The sequence below is a fragment of the Dryobates pubescens genome, chromosome 5 (assembly GCF_014839835.1).
Source record: "Dryobates pubescens isolate bDryPub1 chromosome 5, bDryPub1.pri, whole genome shotgun sequence".
Lineage (NCBI taxonomy): Eukaryota > Metazoa > Chordata > Aves > Piciformes > Picidae > Dryobates > Dryobates pubescens.
In genome coordinates, this window is record NC_071616.1 from 36,350,303 (window position 1) to 36,372,422 (window position 22,120).

The 22,120-nt window shown below is 43.2% G+C and overlaps 1 protein-coding gene across 1 annotated transcript in view; it reads right to left on the minus strand.

Annotated features, from left to right (window-relative positions):
- TTLL5 (tubulin tyrosine ligase like 5) overlaps window positions 1-22,120 on the minus strand; it is a 126,804-nt gene that overhangs the window by 48,840 nt on the left and 55,844 nt on the right. Inside the window, exons 28-30 of the mRNA XM_054162016.1 lie at window positions 21,621-22,031; window positions 20,050-20,237; window positions 9,020-9,174 (exon numbers count right to left, since the gene is read on the minus strand). Of these exons, the coding sequence (XP_054017991.1) occupies window positions 9,020-9,174; window positions 20,050-20,237; window positions 21,621-22,031 (754 nt within the window). The remainder of the gene's footprint in view (window positions 1-9,019; window positions 9,175-20,049; window positions 20,238-21,620; window positions 22,032-22,120) is intronic.

Below are 22,120 nucleotides of genomic sequence, written 5' to 3' on the forward strand. Positions count from 1 at the left end.
CTCTTTGGCTGCTGACTTCAGAGACTTTTCCAGGGACTGCCCCACATGAGGGCTGCTTTTTGGAAAAGGTTTTCCACACAGACCTCAGATCACTCTCTGCTCCCAACATCTGACAGGTTTACCAAGATTGCATGAAATCTTAATGCAGATTTCCCTTTCTCAGCTACACAACATCAATGTCTTCAACACAGCTGTTCAAGATCATTGCGCTCACTAGAGACCAAGCTTTATTTCTAACACTACCCCCTAGACACCTCAATTTTCTTGATGTGGAAAGGTATAAGGCAGACCTGGAAATCTTAGAAATACTCTCAACTAGTTCAACTTCAGGGCAGCCCTGTAGAATATAAGGCAAATGAAGGAAAAGTTGTTAATCTGTCTTGTCCTTCATAAGCCTGGCTTGGAAAGGGCATTTCCATTTTTACAAAGCAGCACTCTGTTGTGTGCCTAGGAGACAGGATACAGAACATGCAGCTCTGAGATTTCAAACTGCCTCACTGTGACCCACAGGAATAGCACAGTTCACAGATGGGCCCATTCAATCCCTCTGTTCTTAGGCCAGATGGACCTGCCCTAAGATCAATGCCAGAAAGGATGCTCTTCTGGGAAGCTTCCCAATGCCCTTCTCAGCTGCACAAGTGTGAACTAATTCCAACAGCTACGGCATGGCAGCAAGGCTTTCATTTCTACCTCACTACCTGCAAGACCAATCAATGGACAAAACTTGAGGTCCTTGTCTGGGGAAGAGCCAGGGATGGATAAAAATATTGCTTTAAAAAAAAAAAAATAGGAAAGGGGAGAAACCAGACATTTGTGGGATTCCCTGACAGCTCTGTGCAGAAGGAAGGGCTGGGCTGGAAAAAACAGGGCCCCAGGTTCCTGCCAAGCTGTCTGAGGCCCGTCTTTTCCAAATAGCTCAAAGAAGCAGCCAAGGCTCCCTTGTAACCCTTTCAGAGCTCCTCTAGAGAGAAAGAGTGCTGTGGCCTGAGCTGTTCCCATAGAGCACCCCTTCTATTCTCATTCCTAGAAGGCTGTAGGCAGCAGATCCAATCTCCCCTGTAAGAGCAACCGAAGTGAGAGCTACAGCCACATTAACCCTCTGAGCAACTCTCTAGAAAGCAAATATTTTCATGGTGACTGGGAGGTTAAAATAAATGCAGAGGAATGGGAGACCTGCTGTTCACTTCGCACCATGCAATATCTAGAACCTACACGGGGTATCTCAAAGAGATCTAAGATCAGGGTGGAGGTGGGGGAGGTTAGGAGTCAAATTGTGCAAGACACTCAGATTTCAACTCGTTCTATATTAAATGAGATGCTTATTGAAACAGAAAACAGTATGTGACTTCACTCACACCCAATGAAGCCCACTGGTGGCAGCTGAAAGCAGGAAGAGAAGTGTTGACTGGTGAGGAATAAAAGAAAAAAAGAGAAAGAAAGCCTTGCTGTCAGCATGAACTGGCTGTACCTGTTGTTCAGTTTTACATCTACTGCAATAATCAAAGAAAAACAACTGCATATGAATAAAAAAATCAGTGGTTAGCAGAGTCAGAAGCCAGCAAATTATTAGTATATGTAAGTTATGAGTTAGAAAACAAAAGACACAGTGTTTTGCTCCTATTTGATGCACTCTTTTTGTTCCTTGTCGTCTCTACGAATACAACCTGACAACTATTAGAAGGCTAGAAAGATTTCCATTTGCAGCTTGAGAAGAATGGGAATGTTTAGCTTTGGAGAGACAAGTAAGAAAAGAGATAAAAGAAACAGAATAAGTAGTGCAGAAAAATCAATCAAGCATTTCTGTTTGCCTTCAAGGAACAAAGGTGCAGAAACTTTTGGCAAATTTTGGGGGGAAAAAATTAAAAAGGAAACTTTTGCATGATACATAATTCACCCTTGGAACTCACTACTACTGCTCAGTGACACTACTTTCACTTTCTAGAAAGTGAAAATATACGATGGACAACATACACACTAGACCAAGTGGAACAAAAAGCATTGTGAGAACTACACACCAGCTGCTAACAGAACAAGCTTCCCTCCCAGACAGGGAATTTCACTGCTGCACACCAGAACATTCTCTGGGCTTCTGCTAAGATGGTGGTGGCAGTCGCTTCAAAGCAGTCCAGGGTGACAAATCCCATGTTTACATTATGGTAAGGTCAGTTTGTGAAGGCAGCTGAAATGAGACAATCCAAATGCACTGCTGGCTTGGGGAGAAGTACGAATCCTCTGTCTACCTACCAACATCGGCTGCTTGCTGGGAGTAACGGGAAAGATCCGATCTTCCCGGAAAGAAAGATCACGCTGTCAGAAAGCAGCCTTTCCCTTCAAATATCGAGAGCTATTTGCAAAACCCATAGCCACCCAAGGCCAACAGAAACAGGTGATGCAGATTATGTCCCCTGTGCTCAGCTAGAGCCAGCCCAAGGGAGGCTGCAGGCAGCAGCTCCAGCAAAGCCTCTCAAGAGGTGCTGAGTGGAGAGGCCGCACTGACACAAGTCTGCCAGCGCAGCGCTCTGCCCTGCTGCGAGGCCCCCAGCTCTCGCCTCCCGCTCACCGGCTCCTATGGTCTCCCTGCGCGTGGCCCTAACCCCTTTGCCTCTGGAAAGGGTCCTGCGATTAATCTCGCTCATTACCTCGGAAAGTAACAGCGCGGCGGCTGCCAGCCAAGTCCGACTCAACAGCGTCTGGGGAGCCCAGGCTGCAGGGCCAGGCCTCAGACTGTCTGGGCAAGTCACGAGCTTTCCGCCTTCCCTCTCCCGCAGGCTCCAGGCAGACAGAGCCAAGGCCTGGCTACGAGAAGCAGGGATCCTTCTGGACTGTGCCAACCCATGGTGTTGAGGCTCAGGGCAACTTCTGAGCAGGACGGAGAGTGATCGGACCTGCCATCACAAGTTTCTTTACTGCGACCTATATATGTTTATTTTTATAATTTTTATATATATAGAAAAAACCATGTTTAAAAAAATACAAGGTAATTCATTATTTCTCAAGTTTGTCAGCCAATTCACTGCCACAGCTAATAAGCTCTCACTGGTGACCCTGGGAGGCATGGGGGAAAAAAAAACACACCAAAAAAACCAAACCCCAAATAAAACCTAACCAACAAAAACCATAACGCCAAACCACCCAAAACACCACAGCAACAAAACCCAACAAAAACAAACAACACAAAACACCACACCAAAACAAACCAAACCCCACATAAAAAAAACCAAACCAACACCACAACCCAACCCAAACCAAACCCAAACTCCCAAAACACTTAGAGGTTGCCAAGGCAGCAGAAGGCTCTTACAGGCACAAATAGGCACACATAGAGGAAGAACACACACAAACTAGAGACAGGTGAGTTGCAAGAACACACAGCTACCCAGGTTGTACTTCTGGTTTTCACTTGCCCTCCTCAAACTTCCTCCAAGCATGATATAATAACAGACCAAACTCCAAATGCAGGCTTCTCAGAAATGCTGCTTCTCAAGGCCTGCAGGCAGAACCAGCATGACACAGCTGATGAGGAGGTGCAGACAGAGCATGGGTCAAGAAAAAAAATAAAAATCACTGTACCCACCCTCAATTACTCTTGCATCTCAGATAAATTTCATTCGGGCATTAGGGTAAAGGGATAAGGAGAAAAGAGAAGTGGACAAGCAATGACGAGTATGGGAGAGATGCGTGGCTATGTTGCCAACAGCACAACTCAGTGCTGCTGATCTGGCACTTGTGTGCTGCTTAGCTAGGGAGGTGTTAAGGTCAATGCAGTTTGCTCAAACAGAACTGAAGGCCTATTATGCACCCCTCAGTGCCTACTGCTTTCTCCCTCCATTTCCTCCAAAGGCACCAGTGGAGCACAGTCTCCCAAGTTAGCTTGCACCTCAACGCTGTGCAAACAAACTGGCTCCAGCCACTTGGCAAGTGCAGCACAGGACAGCAGTGAGACAGCCTCTAACTGGGAGCTTGAACAAATAATTTAGAAGATAAAGTCACTCTCAACTCTTAAGATGCAGAAAACTACAAGGCAAGGCACACGTAACAAAGAGAAATAAATTAGTTCTTATAAAAACTTTGTGTAAGCTGCCAAGATCCCTGGGAATTCCCTCCTCCTTACCTCTAGCTGCAAGCACATACATAGCTCTTTCTCACCTCTACTGCAGCATTCATGATACCTCTGCCATGCTAAATCCACACAAGTACTGAAAAAAAAAAGCAAGATTGTCCCATCAACTGCTCACTCTTCTATGATTGTGAGAATCACCCTGGGCATTAGTCTACTTCTTGGCTGTTCCAGCATCACTCCTCTCTCAGCTCTTCAGAGCCTGTCAAGTCAGAGTCCAAGTCTGATTTCTTACCACAGCTTCAAAACTTAAAATAGAGGAAACAATGAAGCCACTTTCATCTTTCCTTGATGTCAAACACAGCAAGCTACACCTTTGACACAAAGGATCAGGACTGGTGAATCACAGTTAGCCTGTGACAGCTGTCTGGAGTCATTCTGGCAAAGCTCAGAGTTTCACTGGAAATAGAGGAGTCACATGCACTAGCACAGAACCCACTGTCAAAAGAGATCAGAGACTCAACAAAAAGCTGACAAGTCCAAAGAACATATACTTAGTATGACTAGAGCAGAACATCTGAAACCTAAAGCAAGTAGTACCTGTACCCCCAGCAGTAAACAAAACTGACATGAAACAGTAGTAAGCACTAGGTGGGGAAGGAAGATAGAAAGCATTCTCTGCAGCCAGCAGAGGCTAAGAAAGCCAGTGATTAAAAAGGAGGTCCTGGTTTGGGAGACTGTAAAAGCAGTATAAGATTGTCAGGACATACACAGCTGGAGTGTGCAAATGTGTGGAATGAGCCATCATTTTTCTGTGTAGAATTTTGGGATACAAATTAATATATAGTTGGTATCAGAACAGGCACAGGAGGTTAATGTTTTAAAGTAGATTTCCTGTACCCATATTTTCAGCTGGTTTGTACAGAAGCAGTAATATATGCAATGTGACCCAAAAGCACCTACTATGTGAATACTCTGACTATGCTGTGAGTGGGCATGTAGCTTAATGCCTTCAAAAAGCTGCAGGCTTAGTGCACACCAGCTATTTCCAGACCCAAGGCATACATACCGTTTGGAGTTCCCATACTGTTTGGAGGTGCCAAATGTCTGGGAAGCATCTCCTATTTTCCCACCCTATTTGATACTTCCAGGCAAGAAAAAAATGCAAGTGCACAAAGCAGAACCTGTTTGGGAACCTGGACATACAGCAGCTATATGCAGCAGAGTCTGTGAAGCCCTGAACAGCTGCCACTATCACTATCATTGAGAATGACAGAGCAAATTAAACTTAGAAAGCCTTAGATGGGACAATTGAAGAAGTCTGAGTTTCTAAAGTTTAACCCAGATTACACAGCCTGCCAACAAAACATCATTTCTCAATGAACCTGAGCATCTTGGCTGAAATAAGCTAAGAGGTATTTCAGGCATGTCAAGCACTGAGAAGAGGATAATCTCTTCATTTCTGACTGCAGCAGCCCTCCCAGGCTGTCTGGTATAATTTGGACTGCCATTCTACCCTCTGATTGATGACAGGGAAGTTTGCTTGCCTACCTGCCCTAACCAAGCCAGATAAATCTGTCAGAAGGACCAAGGGAAAAAAATATGCAGAGTACTTTAAAAGAAGAATGTACTTCAAGTTTGAGAAAGATGTTATGAAAGAAGAATGAAACAGAGGTTTGAAAAACCACTGACCGCTTCACTGCTGAATTCTTGCCAACTGCCCACATGAGTTCTAAAAGATAAATCTGAGCAAGGATGGCTACCACTGAATCCAAGTTACCCACTGAAAATACAGAAATCTGTACTAGTTAGAAAGAAAACTTTCTCACTGACTTTGGTCCAGGTCTTGGAGATTAAGGGACCTGCAGAGCCCAAGTTATTTTTTTGAGGAGAAATTCATGTCTTTTTCAAAAAAGAAGTGACATGAAGTTGCAGATTCCAGTGCTAGACTCTAAGAACATCTACTGTCTCCACCAGTAGGGATTGTGGGACTATTTGTCAACAGACACTCAACAGTTTAGCTTCTGAATCAATAATCTTCATTCTTTTAAACACCTGGGTTTGACCTTTATTATGCAACTGAGAATGCTTTCAAGAGAATGATTTTTTAAGAGCAGTTCTAGTAAGATCTTGGCTTCAGTAACTGGAAATTAGTTTTGATAGACAACAAGGAACCACTTTCATAGTTGCTGTCCTCAGCTGATGTCACTAAAATGTGATAAAAATTGTATATGGGAATGTTAAATACTTCTACAAAATATGTAACCACAGTTAGTGCCTTTACAACAATGTGAAAGGATGACAATTTTGTCTGATGGATACAGTGAGAAGCTAAGATAGAATTGAAATAGGGCACTGAGACAGGACTAGACTTAAAGAAAGAGAGCAGAGTTGGCATAGCCTTAGTGAGCTACAGAGAACAACAGAGGCAGGGCTGCAGCAAACGTGACAGAGGCTGACAGCCATGTTAAGGTAGTCACAAGTAAGTCCCTGTACAACTTGGAACATCTCACCTCTTGAGTAGCCCTGCAAGAGTCTTTGTCTGGGGCACAGTGAAAGCCTGAACAATCATTTTAGTGGGAACAGTGCCAATGCTTATGGAAAGTGATAAAAACCATTAACAATCTCAGAAAGCACTGTAGTTCAGATTTATCAAAGAAACATTTTAATATATTCACAACTGTTCTCTACATGACAAATTCAAGATGGCTTTTGCCTTTTGGAGAGCAGACTACTGATTTGGCACCTCATCTCCCATTGCCAAAAGAATTCAACAAATGAAAGGAGAAGTTCTTTTGGGAAACATGTAGATGAGTCAGTACTGGGAGAATGGGAATTAAAAAGGAGGTAAAGTTGTCAGTAAGTACAACCTGAATCCTATAGATAGCAAGCATCAAAACAAAATTCTCAAACTAGCCTCAGCAGCACTAAACTGGCTTAGATTTACCAGAAAGCCATACAAGAACTGTAAGGACTGAGTTTCAGAGGCAGATGTTTGAACTGGAGCCAAGTACAAGCCAGATAAGAGACTCATTTACAAAACATTTCCATCCTTGCCGCATTCTACAACTGATAGACAAGAACCTTAATGGAACAAAACAGGAAGCTTTTCTTCAAGCAGTCATCCGGCACCGAGCGCAGGCTGACACCCATCAGATGACCCTCTATGAACTGCCTGCTCCAATATAACAGCTCAAGTAGCAGGAAAGGCATTTACAATACCAGATAGCCATCTCCATATATCATGACCTTGATAGTCCTTTTGGAATTCTCTCATTAAATAAAAGTTCATAGCCCAAGTAACCCAGCACTGCCTCAGGAATCCCTTTTTTTCTTCTCCAGATTTACACAAAACTTTCAACTCCCAAGTTGGCTCTTCAAGACAAGCAGCTATGAAGAGACAGTAATTCAATAAAGAAACTTAAGGCATCTTTCAGTCCTTTACTCTGAGGATAAAAACAGAGCAACTGAAGTACTGAAGGACTAAATGGTTCATACAAGGTGTGAAGACAGAACCAATACTAGCTGTGACTGGACAATTCTGAAATACTTTTGGATTGCTGTACAAAATATATACAGAACTTCTAAAGACATTAACCTGGTGCCTACAATGCCAGATGAGTCACAGCCCTGGAAGCTGTTCCAAGTTGAGTTCTAGGCATTAAATGATGGGTTCTCAAATCTACAGTAACATATAACTGAAACAGTTTCAGAAGCAACATGGTGAATTGGTGACTTCTGCAACAGAAGATTTTGACCATCAGTAATCCTTTTCCCAGCTATACCTATGTGTCCATGCAGAGGTGCAAGTGGTGTTGAGAAAGGAATGGATGCTGTAAGACAGCCTGCACTCTGCTGCTCTCTCAAGCTATGTAGGAGGGGAAGGCAGTTTACACCTGTTGGATAGGTTCTTTATTTGGATTAGGTAATAGCCAGCCTGGCTGGGCTCCAAGAGCAGAATCACTGCCACCTCTCTCAGTAACTCCAAATCCCAGAGGCAAACATTGTGCTGGAACAGGAACAGGCCAAGAATTCATTTCTCACATTCCACCTCTTTAGGCAGGATGAAAAGCAGTGACTGATGAAATAAGAACAATTTTACTTGGAGCTTACCAAATCCCATTCCAATCCTCCTACTGAAGGATCCATGTGGGAAAAGATGATCACTCAGGTCACATGTGTGTACTGTGTGTCTGCCTCTCTCATCTTCCTGCAGTAGCATTCAAGCACCGATGACAACAATTGGTATTTTCATGTACACAGTGCTTTCTAGTCCTAAACTCATGTGTTGGAGAAGCTCTGGCTCATTATTCTATTTTAAAAGACAAAAATGAAGGCTTAGGCAAAGGAATAAATGATATTTAATTAAGTGACAAAGGAAGAACTCAAATCTCCAGCAGTTCTGGGCCTGAATTCAGCCTAGTCTACTGCAGCAAGCTAGCTTTGCTCTTTGCTTCCAAGATCCAGAATCCTTGGGTCAAATCTTGCTGTTCTTTCAACCCCAGGGAGAATGGGCTTACTGCAGAAACACTGCACTGAAGTCCATGAGTGTATCAGCCATAAACACAAATTCATGTGTCCAAACTTAATAAAGAGCATAAAGAAGCCATCTGAAAGAGAAATTTTACTAACATTGCAAGATGCTGCTCTGTCTTTGAAGCATTGAAACCTGATATTAAAAGCAAAACCATGAAGAAGAGCCCTAAACTTACAGATGCAAGGGTAAGAAATTATCAAAGAGAAAGACATTTTCCTTTCATTCTACATGTTCATCCATACCCTTATTTCACCATGAACCTGTCAGCTCTATTTTCAAAGGTCTGGTTTCTAGGGTAGTCCTGATAAGGACAAGCGCTAGGCCCTTGGATGTTATCTCCTGAGCAAGCAGCCAAATACAAATTACAAATCAGCTCCTGAGTGCATTGTGTTCTTCAAAAAGCTGGAGCAGCCAATTTAACTTACCTGACTGCTGAAGGGAGAGCTTGTTTGTCAGCTATATGAGTGTCTGACTGAACAGCCTGCAATGACCCTCTTTTGTTGAGTTGTGACCGGTAGTTCTGTGGGGCAGCTGCATTCCCCTTGCTTATAGCTCCACTTGCCAAGTTCAGGTTTGTTAACTAAAGAGGGGGGGAAATAAAAAGAAGACACCAGAAACAATTAAAAGCAAAGAAAAGAGCAAAAAGTGTCACTAAATAAACTGGATAGAGCACATACTATAAGAAATATGATGCTAGAAAAGGGAAATCTTCAGATACAGAAGAACTGTGCTAGCTGCATAAAGCAGTGGGAGAGATGACACCAACAGCCACCATGCTTGAATTCATCTCAAGTACCAGCATTAAAACAACAACCTTCCCATTCACAGAAGAATAAAGGAGGGAAGGACAATGATGGGGCAAAAATCCTAACATAACAAAGCAACATCACATTCCTGCCATGGGAAAAATTAACTCTATATGCACTGATTAAAAGCTAGCAGCTCATGTTACCCTAGGCAGAGACCAGAGAGTCTGCCTTGTTGTGAGCTGTGTCGCTAAGCCAGCCACATGATCTGTCCTCTCTCTACCCCTCTTCTATGCACTTCTACAGGCACAGCCCAACAGCACATGTACTTTGAATATAAAAATTCAAACCCAAACTCTACCAGACATTGGAAGTTATTGCCTGAGAAGTATTTAAACTGTTCACACAAGCAAATGTGCCAGTTAATGACAGCCTAAAATCATGTTAGGTGCATGTTTGTCATATAAAGCTATACAGAAAGTTTCTCTGTGTTATTAAGCACATAAAATGTATTCCATTGTTTCTTTCTCTGAGCATTCTTCTTGACAGATTGAACTCTGCAAGCAGACACTGTTGGTTTATTGAAGACAGCTTGAAAGAGCTCCTGCTACAGTAGTATTAGTTTACAATGGAATAAAACACAAACATTTTATCAAGGTTACAAAACACTGCAAAGGTTGCAAAGCAAAGGTTACCCAGTCAGGCATTGCCAGAATTAATTTTATGGCTGCCTTTAATTGCTTGATCACATGCTGGTTTTTAGGAGCACAGAACAGACCTGGTTCTGCAACAAGATTAAAGTCATATGGCAAGCAAGACTACCAGTACTGCCCCCCCCAATAACTTCTGCAGCTAATGGAAGACAAGCAACCAATAAGACAGAAATAGAAGAGTCTCACGAGACCTGCATCTGCTCTGGATCCCAAAGGTGATACTTGTTAAGTCATTTAAATGTGACTTAACTCAAGCATAGCTTGAGAATTTCCAGCTTGGAGATGTTAATGCTCTTGCACCAGGATTTCTGTGCAGTTCCTCAAAACAAGTCAATACCAGGTCCCATGCAATACACTACACTCATACCTACAACAGACTTGTGCAGAACTGTGGACACTCTATCTTCTGTCTGAACTCTGGAACATGAACTAAAGTTGCAAGCAGCAACACAGTGGGTTGGCACTCCTCCTCTGGTTTAACAGTACAATGTACCCAAGTTCTTTTTAAGTTCAAAATCTTAACTCCTATTCCAAGTTCCAAACAGGATTAGAGTAGTTACGCACTAGGCTTTTGCCTACTTCTCTGAAAGCAACCACTTTCATCTCATCCCTTCCCAGCTCTCTCCTTTCCTGTTCTTGATCCTTATCTGTGTGTTATTATTCTCACCCAGTCAATCCCAGCTCCTACATTTCAGGTGTCACTCTTTTTTCTGCTCTGTCAAGTTTCATTCCTACAGACTTCCAGCACTGGCCTGCCCACTACTTCTGGCACTTGAGCCACACCATTTCAGGTCTGGAACTTTCCATGGCAGCAGTTATTTGATCTTCTTCCCATACTTTTGTTCTTAGTTCCACTTCCAGCTGCTCACATTCCCTATATCCAAATGGTTCTAGCCTTATTCCCCTCCACAGCTTGCTCCTTTTGCTAACCTCTTCGCTCACCCAGTCCCAAAATGTGGGCTTCTCATTGGACTATATTTCTACACTGCCGTTCCTTCCACCTGAATGGTCCTCAGTGTCCTCTCCCAAATAACGTCTGTGATTAAATTTCACAACCTCCTCATCCTAGTTTTCTTCACACCTTGTCAGAATTCTCACTCATTCTGCTTTACAGGCTCCCAAACCAGACCAGGTCACTGAGAAAACAGGAGAATGGGACCTCAAGCCTCAGTACTCTAAAGGTGCAAATACAGAGAAATTCAGTTCAGCATCCTCACTGTGAAGGGGCTCTCCAGGAAGATGAGAAGTTCTAGCAGATACTACTGAGTATTTTTCATCTGAAGCTTTAAGACAGTTATAAGCTTGCACAAAATCTTAAACCCTAAATTGCTATCCCAGAGATTTACATGAAAATACTTGAAGATATTAAAATGTACATAATGCTTTGGGGTTTTGGTTGCTGGCTTTGGGTTGGTTTGGGGTTTTTTTCTCCTCCCCTCTCCAGCCTGGTTTTCTCTGTAACTCTTCACCTCTCCTGAAGTGAAAACTAAACCTTAAGCACAGAAAGTGGGGGTCCAAAGGGATCAAATTTCATAACACTACAAGCAATTTCAAACAAGATCTTTAGAAGCAGTGCTACCCATCTTATACACAAAACAGAATTCAGTGTCCTTTGGGTGCCCCTACCTTCCCCTTCAATGTTGTTGCCTTCTGTTACATTTAAATGTAATTTGTAGTGTTTCCATTGCAATAACAGTGAGCCTCACAGCAGGTTTAGTTCTCACTGTGCCAGGCACTATACAAATACCTAACAATGACAGTTTCTGGCCACAAAGACTTTATTGTCTGAAAAGAAACATGACTGGCAAATGAGGCAAACACAGAGACCAACATGGTAAATGAAATACGATACAGATACAATTCTTAGCTTGTCAGCAACAGTGATCACAGCCTTGCTAACACATCCAATGTGTGAAATGAAGATGACTCTATACAATTTTCTCTCCTCATCTTGATACCAAGAACCACTTAGCCTGATTAATTACTCCCCCCCCCCCCATCCTGCTCTATTAACGTGATATGCTTTCCTCTCAAATACTGTATAACTGTTTGTTTGAAAGGTGTCTTTCTAAGCAAAGCAGGTGAGCAAATAGCTTAGCATGGAGAGTTGGGACATTTCACACATTCCAGACAGACAGGTGTTTAAACTACAGCAGGATTAAATGCAGACAAGGCATTCAGAATGAGGGAGAGAACATCAGCAAGAGCATAAGGTTTAGCTGCAGCTAGCCCACCCAGAGGAGTGTTACTGCTTGTTACTGTGCCATGCACTGAGCCATTTCAGCTGCTATAATTAGCCTGCCAGGGTGATGCCTTGGTGGATTGCTGGGGCACCCTCAGCACATCTGTGCTCAACAGAGTGGCTTCATTTACTAGTCACTGGTCTTCCTGTGAACCTGATGAAACTATTATTGCCTTTAAAGAGGCAAATCAATTGTAACTTTGGCTTCAAAGAAGATAACATAGCACCTGAACCAAAGGAGATATCAAAATCTCCATAAATAGTTTGCAGCTTCAGAAACTGTGGCAGTGGAAAACAAACAAAGCAAACAAAGAACCACTCCCTTTCCCCCAAAATAAAAAGAAAAAACATCCCAAACCCAAGGAAGGCAGGCTAGTGGAGCTCAACAGGGAAGGTGGCTATTAGTGTGGACCTACATGAATAAAGTTCGTTTTCATGCTGAGTTGTATCAAGAAGGTTCAAACTCTCCTGTGGGGTAAGATCTGTTGGAGAGAGTCCAAGGGAAAGCTACGAGGAAAATTGCAGAACTTGAACAGCTCTCCTATGAAAAAAACCTGAGAGAACCAGGCCTATTTACCCTGGAGAAGAGAAGGCTGAGAGGGGATCTTAGCAACATCCATGAATATCTGAAGGGTGGGTGTCAAGATGAAGGTGTCAATCTCTTTTCAATTGTTCCCAGTGACAGAACAAGGAAGAATGGGTACCAGCTAGAACACAGGAGATTCCACCTCCACACGAGGTGGCACTTCTTTATTGTGAGGGTGATGCAGCACTGGAACAGGCTGCCCAGAGAGGCTGTGGAGTCTCCTTTGCTGGAGACTTTCAAAACCCACCTAGATGCATTCTTGTGCATCCTACCCTAGGTGATCCTGCTTTGGCAGGGGGGTTGGACTGAGTGATCTCTTCCAACCCCCAACATTCTGCGATTCTTGTTTTTCACTAGCAGCAAGGGACTTCAGCATACTTTTTTCCCTGACACAGAGTGTGTCAGGAGATATGTGTGCACACCACACTGCATTCTTCAACCACTCCTATTTTCAAACACCTCTCCTCACATCAACATGTTCTCTATGGAGTCTGTAAAAGGCAAGTTAACACACAGCTAATATTTCTCATGATAGAATGATTCATAAAGTTTGGTCACAAATTTTAGACTACTGAAGACAAGCAAAAGGTCAGAAGCTGAAAGAAACACACTGACTGCAGAGCACAATGGGATAATAAATCCCAACAAGCTCTCATGGAAAGCAGAGAGCCCACTTGATGTACTTTTATTTATTATCTAACACCAAGAAATAGGGGAGGAAAGAACATGCAGGTTGTCACAACAATATTGATTAATAGAGCCTTGTGTTACAAAACCCAACAGCACATATATGTGATGCCTAGCTTGATACAATGCTAATAAACTAAAAGACAAATTATTGCATAATGCCAAAAAATGTTTGGGTGGGGTTTTTTTTGCTGTAAAGAAATAGCAATGTTCAAGCATTACATGGTAAGTTTATGACTGCAATACACTTACTTTCTTGACAGCAGAGACACATAAGAATTAGTCTCTGAAGTGTTGTTTTAGTAAGAGAAATGCTTTTCTGATAAAAGTTCACATTGAAAGCAAAGTCACGACACAGATAGCCAGAGGTGCTGCATATAAGAGCTGAGGGCTTTGGTTTTCATCTGCTTTACAATTTAAATAGGAAACATTAAATCTGCAAATATAGATAGGAAGAAATAAAAATTCCAGTATAGAATTTGTTTCTAATGAACAGCAGCCTACTGGCAGAGACCCACTGTATAGTACCTTTAAGAAATCACAAGCAAGAATCAGAAGAGAAACTTGGTATCTTTCACACTTGTTCTCCACATTATACTACTCTTCCAACAGTTTCCCATTATCACAGAATGGCTTGGCTCAGAAGGGACCTTTAAAGGTCACCTAGTCCAACTCCCCCTGCAGTCAGCAGGGGCATCCACAACTAGATCAGGTTGCCCAGAGCCCTGTCAAGCCTCACCTTGAATATCTCCAAGGATGGGGCCTCAACTACCTCCCTGGGCAACCTGTTCCAGTGTTCCACTACTCTCATGGTAAAGAACTTGTTCCTAATATTTAATCTAAATCTGCTCTTCTCTAATTGGAAGCCATTGCCCCTTGTCTTATCACTACAGGCCTTTGTAAATAGCCATATTAATGACCTCTTTTCTACAGTAAGTTGAGTATCTTCATTTAGATTTTGTCTAATGTTTCAAATAAGCCAAAGCATTAAACGTTAACAATGGCCAAAAAATAAATTAAAAACACAACCAACCAAAACCCCAAACCAACAACAAATCCCAAAAGTGCTGCAGATCAGCCTCTAAGGGTTCAGGAAAGACCTGAGTGTTTCTCTTTGACAAGAGTCAACCATGGTGAAGAGGGACACATCACCACCAGAAATTGTTACTCCGCCTCTCTTGGCAGTGAGTGGAAAACTGACCCAAGTTTTCATTATCAACATCCTGAATAGCACATCTTGAGTTTCACTGATCAGTGTGCTACAACCCTGAGTGAGCAATGCACTGCTTCACACTCCCCAGCTGGCAGGTTTTTCTGCCAGAACCCAGTCACATGCTGTAGTCTATAAAGTGCTGGAGGGGACTGGAGATCTACAAAATCTAGCGACCTTTTCTGTTACTTGGAGCCATCACTTGTATCCTCTCCAGTTCACATATCTCACTTTTCCACTTGGATCATTCTGATTGGTGAGGAAGAAAGGAGATCCAGAGTTCAAGGCATGTTTCAAAGATCAAGACTAAGAGAGATGCCAAAAGAATGCAGTCACCATAGGTCTACTTTATTTTTGCTTTTCCCAAAAAACTTTTAATATGATGAAAAGTTCACAGTCAAAGAGGAGGAAACCTAAGGTCACAAAGGTCTCAGCAGAGTGTACTCCATGAAGAAGTTTCAAAGGTATATATGAACAGCAACAGTTCACAGAGGAACCTTTTCCTTCAATGAAAAATTGACAAGGATGGCAAGACACAGTTAAGATCATTGCTCCTCTACCTCTGACCAGACTAGAATCTAATCTAAATCTACTCTCCTCTAGCTTGGATCCATTCCCCCTAGTCCTATCACTACCTGGCACCCTAAAAAGTCCCTCACCAGCTTGCTTGTAGGTCCCCTTCCCATACTAGTTTGCTCAGTTTGATTCCTTCAGGACCCTCCAAGTCAATCTCTAATTTTCCTTTCAATTCCTATCTGTTCATCCAGCAATGACATCTTTATCCAATACCTTGTACAAGAAATGTTTCTTTTCTTCCATTACTTGGCTTCTGCAGTTGCTGTGCTTTCACCTGCCAAGCCTTTCTCAGACACACATAGCCCTGAGGCTTTCAAGATCAGTGAAATATTTATATTCCCAGGAACAGAGAGGAAGAGCTAACAACAAGCCATTAAAGAAAGAATAAATTCTGCTGCACTTTCAGTTGTATTTTCCTTCCTTCAGCTTTCAGAGATTACTTTACCTAGATGCAACAACAATATCACTACTCACTGTTAATCTGTCCCCTCTTCAGTCTGTGTGTTGCATTTTCTTGGCTTCCCCAGAGCTGCCATGTACATGTGATCCAGCACAGACTTGCGCGAATCGGTCTAACAGAGCGCTCGAGCCTTCCGGTACTATTGGAAACAGTCCCCCTGCCATGCCTTCCTTAATGCATCAAGATACTGGAATCCAACAGGTCATCCCAGTATGGGAAACATCACAGGACCTTAACCTGCCTCTTTCCCAAACCACAAATATGTAGCACACACACACATTCACTGTCTGAATAGCGGCACAAAATACTATAAATTCCTTGAAGAAACCGTGTAATACAAACAGCTTTTTCTAGGGCCACCTTTTTGCTACCCAGGGTAGCTTACTGACCACACTCCATGCTAAAACAGCTTCATTTCACATCCAGATTTGAATTTGCAGGAGCTACCAGCCAGAAGGAGGCAAAAACCGGGGCTAACCAGCTGGGAAGTGTGAAATCTGTGTATATACCAGCGCTGATCTGGCCAAAGGCCTGTGACATTCCTTCTGGGCTCACAGAGCTTACCAGTTTACAGGATATACATATGCATACAGAGCACAAGGATTCCAGTCTCCAGAAAACGTTCCAGACAAAGACCTGCCAGAGACATTCCTGGGAAACCTGACAAACTTGCAAGTTCCTTTGTAGTGTCTCCAGCGTATGCATCCATTTAACAATGAAAAAAATAAACCAACCCCAAGTCAGTGCTGCTGCTGTGGATGGCTGAACTCCCTTCCCCTGAAAGGGCCAGGCTTTCATTTAGACACTCTCTGCCTCAAAACTTCCCAGTGGGAGTGATTTTGATAGGCCACAGTCCTGCCAAACATTTGATGATCAGGGTGTAATCTTTCCCATAACATGAGTTCTACTTGCTCAGCCTGGCCCGTTTGGTGACTCTCTGCCAATCTGCAGATGTTTCTGCATCATAACAAAAGCCTCTGCTCCTATTCCCATTGCAGCCTCAAAGCAGAAGGGGTTCGGTTCAAGCACTGCAGAAACTTCACTGATGTTTCCACTTCCTCTGCTAATGCCACAGATCACAGTATTAAAAGAAATTCCAGCTCCTGTGTGAACAGCCTGGGGATGGAGGAGACAGAGCCCTGCAGCAGTGCCGAGTTGTGTGAAAAGGGAAAGAAAAATATCCCCTTGGATTTCATCTCCTGGCTTCTCACTCTTCTTCCTAGTTACAGTGAGATGTCTTTTTCCTTTACACTTTCCTTCCTCTCCACCAGTGAAAGAGTAAAAGCCAATCAAATGGTTACATATGGAAAATAAATCTGATTAAGACTCAGATAAAGTGGGTTGAGTCAAAGCAAGAGACTAACACTGAAAAAAAATCCTTCACTGAGGAAAACAACCTCACCAAATTTCTGCAATTATTTGCTGAACCCTGAGTTTCATGGCCTTTCTGCAGTCACCACACAAAAGGAGCTGATGCCCACTGGGAAGGACCTGTAGAGTGTTTTGGCACACTGGCAATTTGCTTTGCAGCACTTTCCCCTCTGCTGGGGACAAAGCAGGCCAGGGTACCACACTGTGTAATTGAGAGAGGTAACTGAGGAGTGGTGCAGGTTCAAACATAGCAGCTGATGCTAAGTTGAAGCTTGGGATTCCTGTGGCATGTTATTCCCACAAGGTCACTCTGGAGCATTGCAAAGTGCCCACTCCAGTTCTTCCTCACTCTCTCTCTCCCCTGTGCTAAGGTTTAGTAGACTAATCTGCTTCTTGCTAATTTTCACCTTCTGTCCAAATGAAAAAAATGTATAAAGAGAAGAGTGCCCCATACTCCTATGGATCTGTCAACATGTTTGCAGGAATCCTGACTGCTGGATCCTGGGCATTGACTGCTGCATAGCAGAGACAGAGGCAGCTCGGTATAGCCCTTGCCTGGGTGGTCTGATATTATCCCTGTGATTAAACTGCCTGGCTAGAAGAATTGGAGCTATTCCTAATGATAGCTGGGTCCTGAAATCTCACACTCTGCCTAACAGAGAGGGGCAGAGCTCCCACTAGGCTTCCCCTCCTCCTGGTGAAGCTGGCCAATTCAACACATTCTTCAGCTCACTACCATTAGTAACTACAAAGTACTGCAGCCTGGTAGATATCAGCTACAGCCCTCCACACCAGCCAGTGACAGAGACCTCACACAAAACCCACCACTGCAGAAGAAAACCTTCTTTTTTACATTACAGCATAATTTCAGAGCAAAGCAGCATGCTATTCACAAAGGAAAAAAAAACCCATACATATCCAAGACCCAGCCATCTGGCTCTGGATCTACACACATGTTATGCATTTTAATGTCTTCCTCACAGAAAGTCCTGTGATACAGGCACACAGAAACATTTTATGCTAAACACACATGAAATACAGACTTCATTTTGGCCACAGCCTTCATCCATCTATCCCATCAGGAAAGATCAATGGTTAACAGTACATACAGATGAAAAAAAATTCTTAGTTGAGCTGTCCAGAAGTAACAGAGTAGCCAGGAAGGTTGCTATATCACAAAGCAACATAAGAATTACAGAAAGCCAGGCTGGAAGGGACCCCAAAACCCAGCCTTTCTAGGTGATAGTGTAGTTTAAATGAGATGGCCCCGGTAGCCACCCTTGATGTAGTGGTATGTGGCAACAAGGTCTCCCCCTAAGTTTTCTCTTCTCAAGGCTGAACAAACCCAGTTGTCTCAGCCTTTCCTCATATTGCAGGTCTTCCAGTTCTCTGACCATTCTTGGGGCCCTTCTCTGGACACTTTCAAGCCTGTCTGCATCTTTTTTTTGTACAACAGGAACCAAAACTGCACACAGCACTCCAAGTGTGGAGCTGAGTAGAGTGGGACAATGACTTCTTTATCTCTGCTGGTGATGCCCTTGCTCATGCAATGCAGCATCCTGTTGTCGTTCTTTGCCGCTGCAGCAGCAGCACACTGTTCACTCATGCTGAGCTTGTTACCCACCAAGATCCCCAAGTGCTTTGCCACAGGGCACCTCTCCAGCCAAGTGGATCCCAGTCTGAGCTGCACTCCCAGGTGCAAGACCCTACATTTGTCCCCACTGAACTTCATAAGGTTCATTACGAAAGGCAATTAAGTCTCTGTACAATGAAAGGGGTTTACTGAACTGTCTCTTGAGGCTTCATTCTTCAACTCACCACCAATGCATCTGCCTTGGTTCTCCACAGTACTGTTACTATTGTAGGCTTATGCTAAGCAATGAGAAAAGTGAAAATGGAGTCAAGTACCATTACACCCTGAAAACACTCCAGGTGAATCACTGCACATAGAATTGTTAGGGTTGGAAGGGACCTCAAGGATCAGTTAGTTCCAACCCTCCTGCCATGACCAGGGACACCTCACACTAGATCAGGTTGCTCAGAGCCACATCCAGCCTGGCCTTAAAAACCTCCAGGGATGAGGCTTCTACCACCTCCCTGGGCAACCTGTTCCAGTGTCTCACCACCCTCATGGTGAAGAATTTCTTCCTAACATCCAATCTGAATCTATCCATTTCTAATTTTGCTCCATTCCCCCTAGTCCTACCACTACCTGACACCCTAAAAAGTCCCTCCCCAGCTTTCTTGTAGGCCCCCTTCAGCTACTGGAAAGCCACAATAAGGTCTCCTCAGAACCTTCTCTTCTCCAGACTGAATAGCCCCATACTGACAAAGACATCACCACTTGGTAAAAACAATAAGCAATCCTTTGCATGCCATAACCAGAGAAATTGCTAATTTCAGATAATAATTTCTACAGAAGTGTCTCAGTAACACATTTAAAAAGAAAATATTTGGCTTGACTACAGTAAAGCAAAGAAGGGGTCATAGATGTGGAAGCAGCAGCACAGCACATGTTCCTCAGCACTGAGGACAACAGGTCAGTTCAGAGCAAGCTTGCTAACCTGCCTGACATATTTCAAAAGATGGAATAAATGTTAGTTTTCATGCATCTAACCAAAACATCTCACTGATAAGGAAAATTAATCTGTTATTTTTGCAATACCAATGTTCCTGTCACCTCTCAGAAAAAAAACCATCAAAATTCTGGTTCCTGTCAACACTTTGAAACAACAATATGGCAGAAGTCTATTTCATGAGATTTACTCCTCTTAGCATGTCTCAGCTCAGCCTAGTGCTGACACAGAAGCCTATGACAGGCTTTTCTGTCTTCACAGGGACTGTAGCTTTACTGCTTTACATACCTGCTGTGTAAGGAGACTGATGTGGCTTGGCAAGGAATATTGACAGGCTGCTTGCTTTTCTGACAGCTGCTGTGGCTCTGTTGCTCCCATACTGGAGTTACAAAGTTTGCTCTGAGTAGTATCTTCAGCATCTTTGTGCATCCTGGCAGAGCTCACACGCTGCCTAGCTGGACTGCGATGACACAATCCTACCAACAAACATTTTGATATGCTTAGTGAGTGCTATGTCAGACTCTCAGATCACAGAGACACAAAAGCATACAGGATGCTTTCTGCAGAATCTAGGGAGAACATAGCTTTCCATTCTGCATGGGTCTTGCTACATGAGTTTTTGTCAATTCCAAACCCATCACTTTTATCACAACGTATCTCATGGCACTCAGTGCCAGAGAACATTGGCTGCTGTTACCCAAGTTAAATCTATGATGTTTCTTCCTCTAATAAGCTACACATCTAATGCTGGAAAGGTGGTCAACACATACATAGCAAGCCAAGCAAACACGTGCTGACACTGGCAGTAAATGTGCATCATTAAGTAATGTATAAGTAAATGTGTATCATTAAGAAGAAAAAACCCACACCAACCAATAATAAACAAACCAATCAGGATCACACCTGTTGTCCTGTGTGTAGTTCCCAAAACTTTCCTAATAGACTACACCCATAAATTCTTACAGTTTCTTCTACCCTTCAGATTCCCCTAAAGTTGCATTGCTCAACTACCTTCTACCCCCGCATGGTAAATGAGAGGTCTCTAGAACTTGCTTTTAAGATACCCTTGGATATAGCAGTGCTGAAAGACTCTAGAGAATGAGATGCAGTCATGATTCCTTCAGGTATTTCTTTTTGGGTATCTTGACACACTTTCAAGTATTCAGCAATTATGAAATTAAAGGATTTCTTTGCATGATAAGGAAACAGAGCTAAGAGCAGCACATAGGCTGAGACAAGGCTTCTGCTAAACAAAACTCTGTTAAAATCACTATAGGTAAACAAGAGACCAGGAATACAATCAAGCAAAAATAAGCAATATTTAATTTCCCAATGAGTTCCAAGGCTTTAAGGGAGATCGTTTTACTCTCTACAACTACCTGAAAGGAAGTTGTAGTAAGGTGGGTGTTGGTCTCCAAGGTAACGAGCAAGACAACAAGAGGAAATGGTCTGAAGTTGTGCCAGGGGAGGTTTATGTTGGATATTAGGAAAAATTGCTTCACCAAAAGAGTTGTCATGAATTGGAAGAGGGTGCCCGGGAAAGCAGTTGAGTCACAAGTCCTAGAGGGATTTTAAACATGCGTAAACATGGCACTTAGAGATATGGTTTAGTGGTTGACTTGGTAGTGTTAGGTTTACAGTTGGACTCATTGATCTTAAGGGTCTTTTCCAACCTAAATAATTCTATGATTCCCTGTGCACCTGCTCAACCAAAGGGCATATTTGGCAAACAAGGGCTGCTCTCTGCCTTTCCATGAGAAATCCAGCACTATCCAGCAACACTCAACCCTGGAACTGTACAGAGGTTACACAATCTCTGTAATGAACTAGCAGTGTTTTAAGCCTCTCAGAACACTCACCTACTTTTGCAGAGGATGGTCGGGACAATCTTTGGCTGTAGATCTGAGCAGCTCTCTGGAAAGACGAGAATGGGCCAATGGTGTAGCTACTGGAATGACAATGATGTAACCCTGCAAGGCTTGAAGCCTCACTGGACGCTGGGTTTGTGAAGACAGAAGAGTTGTCAGGAGCTGTGCTTTGCGAAGTGGGTAGTGGGAATGGGGACTGAATCAGCCTGGGATCAGCTGGAGGGGCCAGCAACAAATGGTGGCCAGGCACCTGCGAGTTTTCAGAGGCTGCAGACTGAGATGGTATCCAGGAATTGGTACTTCTCTGGAAGGCAGCGCCAGAAGCAGAGGAAGAAGCACTAGGAGGGCCACAGTGAGGTAATTTCACTTCAGTGTTTAAGGAGAAGGTGGCTCCTTCTGGAACTACACAAAGATAACGAGCACATGACATGAGAAAAAGACGCTTTTCAGGTCCTTTGGATAATAACAACAGACCAGAGATGTCTCTGCTC